General features: G+C 41.6%; 1 protein-coding gene across 2 annotated transcripts in view; it reads left to right on the top strand.

Moving 5' to 3' along the window:
* Positions 1-15567, top strand: part of COG5 (component of oligomeric golgi complex 5) — a 497428-nt gene that overhangs the window by 160039 nt on the left and 321822 nt on the right. The window contains exon 7 of one of the 2 annotated variants that reach the window (XM_068276283.1): positions 7598-7624. The exons of the other annotated variant lie outside the window; for it this stretch is intronic. Coding sequence (XP_068132384.1) covers positions 7598-7624 — 27 coding nt within the window. The remainder of the gene's footprint in view (positions 1-7597; positions 7625-15567) is intronic. 2 annotated transcript variants of the gene reach the window in all.

Below are 15567 nucleotides of genomic sequence, written 5' to 3'. Positions count from 1 at the left end.
AATATAACACTGCCTGTGTTTGCAGTAAAATAGATGGTCTTTGTAATCCTCACATAATAAAAAAAAAAAAAAAAAAGATTGTAATTCATCTATACCTAGAAAATGTATATCTTGCAACTTGCTCCTTCTGGTACAGCAGCTTTAGCACCAGCTCATTGCTCTGTGTGTTCCTGTAGACACTGAAAGAAGATGAAAGAGAGGTTTTCTCGGGAAAAGATAACCAACCTTCCACTTGCCCCGTTACCCTCCAAAGTAGCAAGGTTGTGCAAATATTTCTGAACTAATTCAGCAGAGAAGTATTTTTAGGTGCTGGATATTGGCAACTCAATTACGGTATTCATCATTTTGTAGCTCTAATATCTGACACTGTTTTTAGTGGTGCATTTGGTGCCCATTCCCAGCCAAATTCCAAACCGTGACTGATCATCTTAATGAAAAAACTGTTAAAACCCTACTTTAAAGAGGAACTGTAACCAAGAATTGAACGTCATCCCAATCAGCAGCTGATACCCCTTTTCCGATGAGAAATCTTTACCTGTTCTTGAATAGATCATCAAAGGAATCTGTTTGGATGATATTGTAGTGAAACAACTTCCACAGTGTGATGTCAGGACTTAGGTCTTGACAGTTTGCTGTCTGTGAACAGTGTTGCATTGTGGGAAATAACAGCTCATTCCAACTGCCAAGCAACCAGTATCTCCCTCAGTGCATATACGTATATAGATATACGATCTATAAAAAACAACCTTTTAAACTATTGCATTGTCAGAGGGTATGGTTAAAAATAATGACAGTTGGTGCTGCCTGTTTTTTTTCTTCATGTTTACGTGCAGGCCGATTGTGGTTCCAACAATATGAACAAATTACATGGTGGATATTTGTTTTTTCTTGATCTCTCTTCTATTTTTTTATTTCTCACTTTGCAATGTACTGCATTACATTTTTCCTCTTTTCACTAAAGTTCCTCTTTATAGTGAATCTGAGATGAGCAAACGCGCAGGTGACAGGGCGCGTGCATGCCCAGTACGCACCGACTGACTGGACTACCGAACTGAATTACGGGAATCCAGGAGGAGGGGGAAGACGTCGAGGGACTTGGCAGCCTGAATGGGAGCTGGAGGAAGCCTCAGGTATGTATAACACTTTTGCTTTAGCTTTTCTCAGGTTTACTTTAAGGTGCTCATTAACAGTTTGATTTTTAGCAAACAATTTATTTTCGATAATTCCCTTCAGATCAAAAGTAAAGATCATATTTTATCTATTCTGTGGGTTGTGGTTTGTCCTTGGACTGCATTATGTATGCTGTACATTGGATGAGTGGGCATCTGAAGAAAAAGGACAGAGTGCTCAAATGACTGCTACATTTAAAGAACATTTAGGCTAAGTTCATAACGGTCAGTTGCATAATGCACGTTTTAAAATGTGTGTGAGCTGCAATAGAGACTGGACATAGACTTTAATACAGAGTCCCTCACAACTCAGTACTGTGAACAGCCCCAACTGACCACTGTGAACAGGGCCTGTTAGTGAGAGGGACAAGCAGGCAATTTGGATTGTTTAATTAGATTGTATGTGAAGCTAAATTTGGAGAAAAAGCAATATAGTTCCCTCAGTAGAGGGATGCCTCTGGATAATCCAGCGGCTCTTCAAATCTGTTCGCTTGGCCGCGCTCTCATATGTGTGCAATCGTTGCTGCACAGTCACTCATGCATGACTTTCTCCTCTGTGCTTGAGCGGATACATGCTACTGCGCAGATGTGAGCCGGCAGCGCGCATGTGCAGCGCAGCTGCCTTCATACACGTACGGCAGCAGGGCCGCAAAGAAGAATTGTGTCCTGATGGGCTTAAAGCATACCTAAACTCAGAAATGCCTCTCTGCTCTAAAAGATAAGCAGCAGCATAATAACCTTTAAAGAAAAACATTTATCTGTTACAACTTACAAAAAAGCTTACAAAACCCCTGCAGTATTTAATTCCTGGTATCCTGGGAGCACAGAAAGGGTTAACCTCCATTGTTTACGTATTAGCCCAGAACAATGGCACACCTTAGCACAGTTCAGAGACAGCTAACAGCCCTGATTTACACTTGCTGATTACGTTCTGATAAGGCCTAATGAGACAGGCTAACCTCTCTAAAGAGAGACACAGTGAATTTCCCAGCAACTATATGTGTTTTCGTTGTCTGCTGTGCAAGAGCTAAGGTACACTTTGAATGGTCGGAGAAGCCTCTACAGGCATAAGTATCTAGCTTTTTGTTTTTAACAGGTTTGCTTTAAAAGGAAATTGAAGTATCAGCCTTCCTTTCACTCTCACTTCAGGTGTGCTGTTAATAATAATAATAATAATAATAATAAAAAATAATAAGGTTACATGTGAAATGAGTAAGTGACAGTGTTAAGATTTTCTGGTGTGCAGTCTCGCATTTATGGATGACCTTAGTGTGTATATAATGCACCTACATTACCTTTCCTTTCCCTCTGCAAATTGCAGTAGCTATGCCTTTCTTTTGTCATGTTGTGGATATAGAACAAATCAATGATAATGTGCTTTTCACTGTCATGTTGCTCACCTCTGATCTATATTTGATCTTGTCTAGAAGGACTTTCATCTACTTAATCTCTGTTTCCAACTAAGAAGTGGCATGTTAGGCATTCACTGCTGATTTTGGTTTTTTTTGTATAGTATATTGTCAGCACAATGGTTTTTGCTTCATGCTTATTCTATCCTCCTCCACTCACACTCACACCTGCTATGATTAGAATTGCTGTTTTTCAGCGATTTTCACAGGTTCTTTCACTTTTTCACACATTTTTCTAATTCCAGTAGGATGCCCTACATGTGAAGTCATGCAGAAATCAGGATATTCATAGGGCTTGCCTTTGGTATGAAAGAACATCTTCTGGGTTGTTTCTACCCCGTAGAATTGAAAGTGCAGGTATAAGTGTTAGCATGACGATTCTTCTTCAGCCCGACTGTCTCTGGAGCACACTGATCAGTGCATGGCAGCATTTCATTAACAGAAGGTGACAGGGCACCTGCATGAGATAGACATTTCTAAAATAAATGGATTCTCCCAGTTCCCGGAGCGCTTGCATCCTCTAGAGTGCACCTTCTCTGATCACTGAGAGGCTGACAGGATGAAAACGTAAATGTTCTCTGAATACCCCCATTCAAAGAGCCAGTGTATTGCTTTTTTTGTCTCAAATGTATCTTGCTTTTTTATTGATGAGATGCTAATTTTCTTATAGAAAGTGGTCGGAAAGAGGCCAGCTAAATGCAGTGCAAATAGCCTATATTTCAATATGCAGGCCTGATTAGCAGACAAGTCTGAGGGAAAATAGCTTTGCGATACTTTCAGCATCTGATTGAATTCTCCATTTTGCAGTACAACAAAAAGAGAACCTATAGCTGTGGGAAAATACGAATTGAGGCTTTGATCTTGGAATGAGACAATTGTGTTTTTAAACTGAACTTGTGATGTGTTAATAAACCGCTTTTTGCAGACCGTGATATAATGCTTGCCACATGTTAATGTTGGGATCATTCAGTGGCTCTTTCGATTCAATGAAATGATTGCATCTATGCAACACTTTTAATGGAGTGTGATTAAAATGAGAGATTGGGAACGTCTTGAGCTACATGAACATTAAGATATCAGATAGAACATATATATATATATATATATATATATATATATATGTGTGTGTATATATATATATATATATATATATATATATATATATACTGTATATTTTACCAATTACACAGTTTTACATTTATTTTTGTACTTTTTGGCACAGTCATTATAAAATTAATGACTCAGTGTAGGATATGCGGTAAGTATTTGCTTATACCTCCCCTACCCTACTGCACCTTCAATTTTTACCAGAGCCTTTCAGCTCTGGTATCCTTTAAGCCTGATGCAGCGTATATTTTACTACATTGGCTCTGTCAAATAGGACAGGGGCCCTTAACCCCCAAGCCTAGGCCCACTGGCGGCCGCAGTCTGCTCTGAGCTGGGCCGTGCCGTCTGTTATCACAGTACAGAGAGAAGTGTCACCGAAGTTTTCCAGAAGCTATAGAGAAGAGCCGTCTGCAGCCATTGTTACTGCTGCCACCTAGTGTCTGTTATTTGTAATGCAGTATGCTTTCTGTCTGTATGGATGGACACCAGGTGGCAGTCCCCAGTGAGGATGACTGGGACGCTCTGGTCTCTTGCCAGCAACCGAGTTCAGTCTGCATGGAGGTGAGCAGCTGATTCTGGAAGCTAGTGTGGGAAGAAGAGGGGAAGGGTGAAGTGAGTGTGGGAGTAGGGAAGTGTGAAGTGGGTGTAGGGAGGAGAGAAGGGTGAAGTAAATGTGAGGACTCTGGGGAGATGGGTAAAGGGGCTGTGGGGTGGAGGGAAGGGTAAAAGTGAGGGAGGCAGATGAGAGTAGGAAATGACTGTGCCAGTAGATAAGGAAGCCCAGGCAGTACCCCCCTTCACACCACCTGTCACACCAGATGTACCTTGTGCTGGTGGCTTATGCAGCAGCCCCAGTGCAAAGACATCTTTTCCAAAGTGCTGAGGGTAATGAAGATAGTGGTTAGGTAAGGCTGGTGTTGCCAGGACTTCTTTATGCAATGACCCTGCCTGTAGAACAAGCCTGTGCCTCCCCCACGCGTAATTACACCCCCGCATACGCTTGCATTTGCCCGGGCCTTGGAAAAATTGCCTAATGCTGAAGCGGTCCTTGGGTCAAGAAAGGTTGGGGACCACTGAAATGGGGCACCATGTGCCCCACTGGCACTAAACTCAGCTGACTAACAATGTTCTTGTCTCCTGACCCTGTCATCACCGTGAGCCAATTATAGTGATCACAAAGGAGAAAAATGAAAAAAGGGTCTGGTTTTTAAGGGACCAGAGTCACCTGGTCCCAAATGAGTTAAGACTGCCTTTTAAAATATATACATGTGTGGCCAGACTGAGGCTGGTTTCACAGTAGGACGTTGCGTTTTAGGGGACGTTATAGGGCACATAACGTGCCCCTAACGCAACGCCTGGTGCTCTCTGGTGTGGACGTCGGAGTGAGCCGTGTTGTGCAGCTCACTCTGGCGTCCGTGATGCGCACTCTTGGACGCATGCGGCATCACGTGGTCCCGCCCGGCCAATCGCCACACAGAGCGGCCGCTCCAGGAAGTAAACACTGCACGTCACTGAGTGCAGTGAATATTAATTAGCCATGTGCCTGGCCGCTCTCCGCTCCTCCCCAACATTACTGAGCATGTGCAAGCAGTCTAACGCGGCTCTGCCGCTTATAAAGTACTGCATGCAGTACGTTGTCTTATGACACAGCGTTACTAAGTAACGCAACGTGGGCACTGTGAACAGCCCATTGATTTTTCATTGCTGTGCGGTGGGTTGTGTTACAGGCTGCTCTAACGTGCGCCTGTAACGTCCCACTGTGAAACCAGCCTAAGGACTTGTTCACACTACAAGAGCTTTCCTGAGCGCTTTGTAATTTTAAAAGTTCTTGCTAATCTTATCCTATGTGTTTGTTTACACTGAAGCGATTTTGGTTTGATAAAAATCCCCCATAGCATTGCATTAGCAAGAGCTTTTCAAACCTCTAGTTCTTAAAAAGCTCTTGTAGTGTGAACAAGCCCTAACTGTTGGTGGCTAGCTTTTTAAATGTGCCACCTTCTGCTTTTAGTGAGCTATCTTTTAATCTAAAGCAGTAGTTTTACCTGGCTGTATCAAGACATTTATTGCCTTGTGCACTTAGGGGTTATGCCTACTATGAGTAGAGGTGATCAGCGAGATGCAAGTTTTTCTGGCTTCCATGCACATTTAATTCAAATTATATGCAGTTTGGTATTGGTCAACTCGTATGGTCTTCCTTCTGACTTGGATTGGTACATTTCTAGTTGCCCATCTCTAAAGATGGGCATTAGAGTTATAGTACTATATTAGCCATTGGTAAAAGCAAGAATTTTTGAATCAGGATTACACCATTTATTGGCTAACTTAGAAGAAATGGAATAAGCTTTCGGTTAATAAACCTCGATTCATGTATGCTGACAAGATGTCAGAGAACACAGCTTATATACATGGGGCATCAATATAAAATACCGAACATCCCACTAGTATTAGGTACGTTATTATTTGTGAATTAACATGTATGAGGTATTTATCTCACAAGCTAGTAATTTTAGTCTGCTATTCAGTAACAGCCTTTGTGAATTGACCTTTAACAAAACGTTCTATAAAATCAGTTGCTTTCTGCTTTACTGCACGCGGTAATGCTTTGTGAATTGAGGCCAAAGCAGATCCAATACATTACATATTTGTATAGCACAATTGAAGAAACAATGTAAAGTTGCAACCCCTGTATCACAGTGCATTGAAGTTGTGGTTAAATGCATGTTTACATTCCAGAAATAAGATATTTAAAGATAAAACCATGCTGTGGGAATGTTTCCTGCCATATGCCAAACGCAGAAGGATCAGGACTTGTTTTAATGAATGCTGACAAGGTGTTCTCATAGTTCCATTTCTACTACTTTCCCAAATCTTACATAAAGTTTTATAGCTAGCTAAGCATAAGAAGGCTTTTAAGATTAGTTTAACATATAGTAGTGCTAAGCCATTTTTTTTTAATGTGAGTAGAATAAAATTTAAACTTTATATTTACAGTCAGATTGTGGTATTGCCGATTCGCCAAATGATTCAAATTAGGCTACAACCACAGCAACAGTACACTACTTTTTCTTGCAGTGTGTGAACTGTGCATAACTAATGTGGTCCTGATAATAAATTTATCTCACAAACTTGGACTGATCCTGTCAGAACACATCCATTTTAAAAAAAATATGCTGTCCATGCAATACTAGAGTTTTGATAAATTAGGAAAATCACATCTCCCTAAAGGTGGCCATATATGATACAAAATGATTAAAATGTTAAAAACAATTGGTTGTTTAGAAAAGTCTATTTTTTTTTTTAGAGTGTCCGTATTGAAGAGTTCAGATACATTTTTCAGAAAATAAAGGGTGTATGGTAGATATCTGAACTTACAGACCCAACTAGGCCTGAACGATTTTAGAAAAAGATTGAATTGCACGACTTCTGCAAGAAATTGCGATTTCGAATCAATACACTATTTCGATACACAAGGATGGATCAGATCGCTCTGACCATCCATGACACAAAACCCAGCTTTAACCCAGGTGTAGAACTTAGTAATAGGCTTTCCTATTGTGCAGCTTATTACTCCAGGAAGAAACACCCTGATCACGATTTTCGATTTTAAACCGAAAATAGTTTACCACTAGACCCAACCAATTTTTTTCTTTTTCATAATTGTGTGATACACTGGTCAGATTTCTTTAAAAATTACAGTGAATCTGAACAATCAATCATAATTCTTTAATTACAAAAAAAAAAAAAAATAGATTAGATTACACCCAAAATCCACCCGCCCACCCTTAAGGGCTAAGTTATCCTTTAAAGAGGCACTTTACTGAATATAATTTAATGAATAAAATTGCTTTTTTTATTTTACAGTATTACTTTATAAATTTGTAACTATTGATTTTTACTACCTTTCCTCCGCAGCCGGCACTCCTGTATGGACGGTGGAAGGTAACGATTGCTCATTACTCTCTTGCCACCGAGTCCCACGTTGCTCCTTCTCACTTCTGTTACCGCATGGCGGAGGACACCAGCCCGACATGCTTCCTGGAGCTGGCGTCCTCTGTTGTTAGGGGCGCATGTGCGCTTCTCCTACTTTTAGCTTGGTGGCAGTGGGCGGTACTGCACCCTGCTTGATTGAGAGGCAGAGTATTAAAACTGCGCTCCCACAGATGGATGCTGTTGCATCCCTGGTAACAGCCACGACGTTCCTTTGCTGTTCCCCCCTCCCTTCACGACCAGGACCTCCCACCCGTTGGCTTTTCCCTGTGCTTATCCCTTTTTGCTGCTCTTAGCCTGCTGTTTCCCGGTTAGCCTGCCTGAGCCTTCCTAATATAGGATCTCTGCCCTGTCAGTCTCCCCGCAGTCACTGCCCTCTGAGCTCACTAACGTGCTTGTCTCTGCTTTTGTCCGGTTTTCAGCATCAGTAACATTGATGTGTGTTGAGGGTAAGATTACATACCAATGTTCAGGAATACATAGCTAGAAGATGTGTTTTCTGATGCTAAAACCAAGATAATTAACATAAAATTGGGTATCCTGAATAATTAAGTGCTTTTTGCTATATGTCGTTACGGGGCCTTTTTGAATCCTTTCAGCCAGAAATTGAAGTGTGTTCAGGAGTCCCCCAGCATTGCCTCATCTTCAGAGATTTGACTTATGGAACATAGACACTTGCTACTATGTTCGTTTGAAACAGCAGCTTAATGATCGGTCTGCCGACAATCGGGTAAAGAACTTTACCAAATGATCATTACGTACAATGACGAACGATATCGGCACGATGAGAAAATCAAACAGGACGGATCATATTTAATGACAATCGTTGCAAGACTATAGTGTGTACAGTTATCTGCCGAGCACGATCGTTACAAGGGCCAATGCACCTGCGTTGGATTTTAGCCAGCTTCCGTACTTCCTGTGTAGCGCGGCCTGTAAAGATTGTTACATTACAAATTTCAAATAAACTTTATTTGCAAGTTAACTATCATATATTTGTATCTATTGGGCAGCACGGTGGCATAGTGGTTAGCTCTCTCACCTTGCAGCGCTGGGTCCCTGGTTCGAATCCCAGCCAGGGCACTATCTGCAAAGAGTTTGTATGTTCTCTCCGTGTCTGCGTGGGTTTCCTCCGGGCACTCCGGTTTACTCCCACATTCCAAAAACATACAGATAAGTTAATTGGCTCCCCCTAAAATTGGCCCTAGACTACAGTACTTACACTACATAATATAGACATATGGCAATAGTAGGGATTAGATTGTGAGCTCCTTTGAGGGACAGTTAGTGACAAGACAATATATATATATATACACTGTACAGCGCTGCGTAATATGTCGGCGCTATATAAATACTAAATAATAATAAATAATAATAATCTATTGTAACCCCATGTTTGTGGTTTTTTTTAATTTTATTTTTTATTTTATATAATTATGTACGCAACATTTCCCTCTGATCGTTCTTTTCTGCGAGAACGATCGTTAAAATGTGTATGATGATTGCTGCTTCCCATCATTGCTTTCCAATCGTTCCAATATTGTACGTCTGGTAAATTTTGTTCCTTGTAAACAATCGTTATCGCAAGTGTGTACGTACCATTATTGTGCTGAAATTTCAGAGTAATATGGTGCCTCTCGAGGGTCCATCTCACTTTCCTCTTCATGGAGCAAAATATATGCTGCTCAGCTAAAAAGACAAACTGCATGTCTATACAGCTATCACTTCTAACCTGACACTTGAAAAATATGTAGAGATCGTTTTGACCAATGAACATTGAACATATGAACTAGACCTTAGACAGTGTAGGTAAAAGAAAAAATAACTTGCTACTGTGAATTTGGATCTGATTTATTTAAAGTTGTGCTTGAGGTATTTTTCATTTCAGTAACAATGTGCATATGTTTTAGATGCTGACAAAATCTGAAACTCTAATCTAAATTCTATTACGACTCTTAGATGAGGTTTTGCTGAGAGTGATAGAGTTGCGGAGCCACTAATTTTAGGTTTCATTTTGTATTTCAGTGGCAGGATTCTGTAGATCGTCTTCTTTTATTAAATGGCCACTGAGCGGTGCTCAGTTGTGCTTTATTTTGAGGAAGACAATAGAAATCTAGCAAAGTCTTAAGTATAAAAACTCTTACTAATGAAACATGTAGCGTGTTGTCCAGTCCTGAATTGTCATTCACATGACCACATCAGTGTGGGCAGAAATACATCAACTTTCACACTTAATTTCTCACTTATTTGTGGAATGTATTTGTTGCTCCAGTTCATATTCAGCTGAACAACTCCCTGCTTTGGCTGCTTGTAGAGGCTCTCATGCCTCTCTATTGTGTAATTGCAAGCTGGACACAGCTATTGATTATCTGGAAGACTGAAATGTCCTCTACTTAATCAGACTGCAGTCTCAAGATCAGAGGTGGTCTTTTTGGTAATAAATAATCTAACATGGCTTCTAACATTTCCTCCTGACTTGCCTTGCTTACTAGCTTTGCTAACCAGACAGATAGGTAGCAATCTAGTTGTAGTTGTATGTGATAGAATGGAGGTCTAGGATCTCACTTGTATTATGTGGAAACATTTCAGCCAGTTTTATAAAACACTTATGGAAAATGCATGGAAGATTGAGTAAAATGGCAGAATACAGTATATCTTGTAGGAAAATATTCATACAAATTGAGAACAAAATGCAACGTCCCTTCCCAAATTCATATTATTATGTGTTTATATACCGCTGACTCTTCCACAGCACTTTACTGCAGAGGAGCTCGTAATATAATCCCTACCATAGCCAGTCTAATGTCCCTAGTCTAAAGCTGGTCATGCACATGTATTGCCACCCAGTTGGAATCGATTTTTGCCTTACAAAGCACATCCATTTTCAGTAGATTCCAGATTCAGACTGAAAATCTGATTGAAAATCAATTAAACTGCAGCGTGGCACTGTTCGATGCAATGCAACGATGTGGGCTGTTACTGCCCCTCCTGACCAGCCCCGATTGTGTAGGTTTTCCATCTTGTCTGATCAATACTTTTGATTTGATCAGTCAGACATTCTGGGGGATCAAACAGAGAAATCATAGCCTCTACAGGCACCTTAAAGGGACCCTAAGCAGAAGCAATGGGTATGCTTACATTTAGTAAGGAGGGGACACTCACCAGCCCCTTCAGTAAGCGCTGATTCTCCCCGGGTGGCCGCTATAAATTAGATGGCAACAAACGACACTGAAACAAAGTTGCGCTGTGCCCCAGACCAGGGAGCCTGCAGGGTCCTCTCTGCGCATGCGCAGGCTTCCTGGCTTCTTCCTCCCCTCCAAGCGTGAACCACATAATGACGCGCAGCAGAGGGAAGGGAAGGAGCCGAGAAGCCTGCCCATGCGCATCCCTGGTCTGGGGCACAGTGCGACTTTAGTTCAGAGTCACTTGTTGCCATGTAATTTATAGTGGCCGCCCCAGGGAGAAGTAACGCTTACTTAAGGGGCTGGTGAGTGTCCCCTCTTTACTAAAAAGCCGTGGGTATGCTTAATTTCTATTTCCCCTCCAGGCCACCATAGACTCGGGTAAGATGTCATTGGGCCCAAAAACATACAGAGTTAATTGGCTTCCCCTAAACCAAACCTCCCCGCTAAGGTTGATACCTTCCTGATGCTTAACAATAACCTGTCCATTAATGGGCCAGAAAGGTAGCTATGGCACACAGAACAAAGCCGCCGCCTGCACTGAAGCGACAAGAACAAGCGAGCATCCTTATCACACAGGCTGATCAAAGCCGCTGCTAAGGGAGACCAGGACGCCACATGTAAGGAAGCCATGGGCTGCTCCTTCGCCGCCACTCTCAGTTGCTCTGCATTTGGGGGGCTGCTCCATCGCTGTGGCTATGGCAGGTTAGTACTGCTGCTGCTCTAGCCAGGCCAAAAGCTGCTTGCCCTTCTGCTGCTGCCTGGGGTTCATGCATCCCACCACCCAGCACCAAATTAGCAAGCCGCTAACCAGCAACCAGGCCTCATCCACTGCCAGGTGGATTGCTGTTCCTGCAGGCCTCTGGATCTGTCTGGTTTCTCAGCAACATGGTCCCCACCATCCATCGCAGGCCCCTGGATCTGTTGGGGTCCTCGGCAACGTGGCTCCTACTAGTCATTCGAACACTGCTGTCTGCCACTGAACCCCTTACACTGCCACATGGATGCGAACTGTGCCCACAGAATCTATTAATTATTCCCACAGGCCCCTGGATGTCGGAGTCCTCAGCAACATGGCCTCCACCAGCCATTGGGACACTGCTGTCTGCCACAGAGCCCCTCACATTGCCACAATAATAAGAAATGTACGGCTTGGGATCCCTGCAGCCCAGTATGGCCTCCTAGAACTCCTGCTCTCCCCAGCAGGTCGGGTGCCCTCCGCCTGCAACTGCTGTTAAGCCTCCTGACTGCCCGCATTGGATTAGGCAGCAAGCTGAGGGCTATATCTTTAGTTCTCTCTCTCTCTCTCTCTCACTCTCTCTCTCTCTCTCTCTTCATGGACTCTCTGAAGGGGCATCTGAATCGCCGCAGAGCAGTCGAGCGCAACTGATATAGAGTCAGCTCCACCTCGCTGGTCCTTCTCTTTATGTATTTCTTACTTTGTACTGTACCATCACCAACCCTGTATGTGCCTAACACAATTGTGGGTACAACTTTCATTGTACTTGGCAAAAAAAAAACAGATTCTGATTTCCAAGCTTAAGATTTTACTGGGAACAGCTAAATCAGCCTTTCTGTACCCTATACTTATGTATGCTAATTTATACCTAACCACTAAAGCTAACCAATTCTTTTCTTTTGTCTTTTTTACTGGGTGCCAGTTTTGAATGTATAACCAAGAACCAGCTGCCTGAACCAAACACACAAGGCTAAAAACATATTCTCCTTCACCAATTAAAGAGAAACTCGGACCAAGAATTGAACTTTATCCCAATCAGTGGCTGATACCCCTTTTACATGAGAAATCTATTCCTTTTCACAAACACACCATCAGGGGGCGCTGTATGGCTGAGATTGTGGTGAAACTTCTCCCACAAAGAAATTCTGAGTACGTACTCTTGGCAGTTTCCTGTCTGTGAACCTTGCTGCATTGTGGGAAATAGCTGTTTACAGCTGTTTCCAACTGCAAAAAACATGCAGCAGCTACATCACCTGCCCACAGTAAAATGTCACCATGTACTAAATGTCAGAATGTAAATCAGGGATTTAAAAGATTTTACAATGGGCAAACACTGACTAAATCATTTATACATCATTATTGTAAAAATGAAGCACTTTTTTATTACATTATTTTCACAGGAGTTCCTCTTTAACCACTTGAGGACCACAGTCTTTCTACCCCTTAAGGACCGGCCACTTTTTTTTCCATTCAGACCACTGCAGCTTTCACGGTTTATTGCTCGCTCATACAACCTACCACCTAAATGAATTTTGGCTCCTTTTCTTGTCACTAATAAAGCTTTCTTTTGGTGCTATTTGATTGCTCCTGCGATTTTTACTTTTTATTATATTCATCAAAAAAGACATGAATTTTGGCAAAAAAATGATTTTTTTTAACTTTCTGTGCTGACAATTTTCAAATAAAGTAAAATTTCTGTATACATGCAGCGCGAAAAATGTGGACAAACATGTTTTTGATTAAAAAAAAACCATTCAGTGTATATTTATTGGTTTGGGTAAAAGTTATAGCGTTTACAAACTATGGTGCAAAAAGTGAATTTTGCCATTTTCAAGCATCTATGACTTTTCTGACCCCCTGTCATGTTTCATGAGGGGCTAGAATTCCAGGATAGTATAAATACCCCCCAAATGACCCCATTTTGGAAAGAAGACATCCCAAAGTATTCACTGAGAGGCATAGTGAGTTCATAGAAGATATTATTTTTTGTCACAAGTAAGCGGAAAATGACACTTTGTGACAAAAAAAAAGAAAAAAAAAAGAATCCATTTCTTCTAACTTGCGACAAAAAAAAATGAAATCTGCCACGGACTCACCATGCCCCTCTCTGAATACCTTGAAGTGTCTACTTTCCAAAATGGGGTCATTTGTGGGGTGTGTTTACTGTCCTCGCATTTTGGGGGGTGCTAATTTGTAAGCACCCCTGTAAAGCCTAAAGGTGCTCATTGGACTTTGGGCCCCTTAGCGCAGTTAGGCTGCAAAAAAGTGCCACACATGTGGTATTGCCGTACTCAAGAGAAGTAGTAGAATGTGTTTTGGGGTGTATTTTTACACATACCCATGCTGGGTGGGAGAAATATCTCTGTAAATGACAATTTTTTCATTTTTTTTACACACAATTGTCCATTTACAGAGTTATTTCTCCCACCCAGCATGGGTATGTGTAAAAATACACCCCAAAACACATTGTACTACTTCTCCCGAGTACGGCGATACCACATGTGTGGCACTTTTTTGCACCCTAACTGCGCTAAAGGGCCCAAAGTCCAATGAGTACCTTTAGGATTTCACAAGTCATTTTGCGGAATTTGATTTCCAGACTACTCCTCACGGTTTAGGGCCCCTAAAATGCCAGGGCAGTATAGGAACCCCACAAATGACCCCATTTTAGAAAGATGACACCCCAAGGTATTCCGTTAGGAGTATGGTGAGTTCATAGAAGATTTTATTTTTTGTCAAAAGTTAGCGGAAAATTGATTTTTATTGTTTTTTTCACAAAGTGTCATTTTCCACTAACTTGTGACAAAAAATAAAATCTTCTATAAACTCACCATACTACTAATGGAATACCTTGGGGTGTCTTCTTTCTAAAATGGGGTCATTTGTGGGGTTCCTATACTGCCCTGGCATTTTAGGGGCCCTAAACCGTGAGGAGTAGTCTGGAAATCAAATTCCGCAAAATGACCTGTGAAATCCTAAAGGTACTCATTGGACTTTGGGCCCTTTAGCGCAGTTAGGGTGCAAAAAAGTGCCACACATGTGGTATCGCCGTACTCGGGAGAAGTAGTACAATGTGTTTTGGGGTGTATTTTTACACATACCCATGCTGGGTGGGAGAAATAACTCTGTAAATGGACAATTGTGTGTAAAAAAATCAAAAGATTGTCATTTACAGAGGTATTTCTCCCACCCAGCATGGGTATGTGTAAAAATACACCCCAAAACACATTGTACTACTTCTCCCGAGTATGGCAATACCACATGTGTGGCACTTTTTTGCACCCTAACTGCGCTAAAGGGCCCAAAGTCCAATGAGTACCTTTAGGATTTCACAGGTCATTTTGCGGAATTTGATTTCCAGACTACTCCTCACGGTTTAGGGCCCCTAAAATGCCAGTTCAGTATAGGAACCCCACAAATGACCCCATTTTAGAAAGAAGACACCCCAAGGTATTCCGTTAGGAGTATGGTGAGTTCATAGAAGATTTTATTTTTTGTCAAAAGTTAGTGGAAAATGACACTTTGTGAAAAAAACAATAAAAATCAATTTTCCGCTAACTTTTGACAAAAAATAAAATCTTCTATGAACTCACCATACTCCTAACGGAATACCTTTGGGTGTCTTCTTTCTAGAATGGGGTCATTTGTGGGGTTACTATACTGCCCTGGCATTTTAGGGGCCCTAAACCGTGAGGAGTAGTCTTGAAACCAAATGTCGCAAAATGACCTGTGAAATCCTAAAGGTACTCATTGGACTTTGGGCCCCTTAGCGTACTTAGGGTGTAAAAAAGTGCCACACATGTGGTACCGCCGTACTCAGGAGAAGTAGTATAATGTGTTTTGGGGTGTATTTTTACACATACCCATGCTAAGTGGGAGAAATATCTCTGTAAATGACAATTGTTTGATTTGTTTTACACACAATTGACCATTTACATAGAAATTTCTCCCACCCAGCATGGGTATGTGTAAAA

This window comes from Hyperolius riggenbachi, chromosome 3, assembly GCF_040937935.1.
Source record: "Hyperolius riggenbachi isolate aHypRig1 chromosome 3, aHypRig1.pri, whole genome shotgun sequence".
NCBI classification, from domain to species: Eukaryota; Metazoa; Chordata; class Amphibia; order Anura; family Hyperoliidae; genus Hyperolius; species Hyperolius riggenbachi.
The sequence above is the reverse complement of the archived record's forward strand: the minus strand, read 5'-3'. Positions and strand labels throughout refer to the sequence as shown.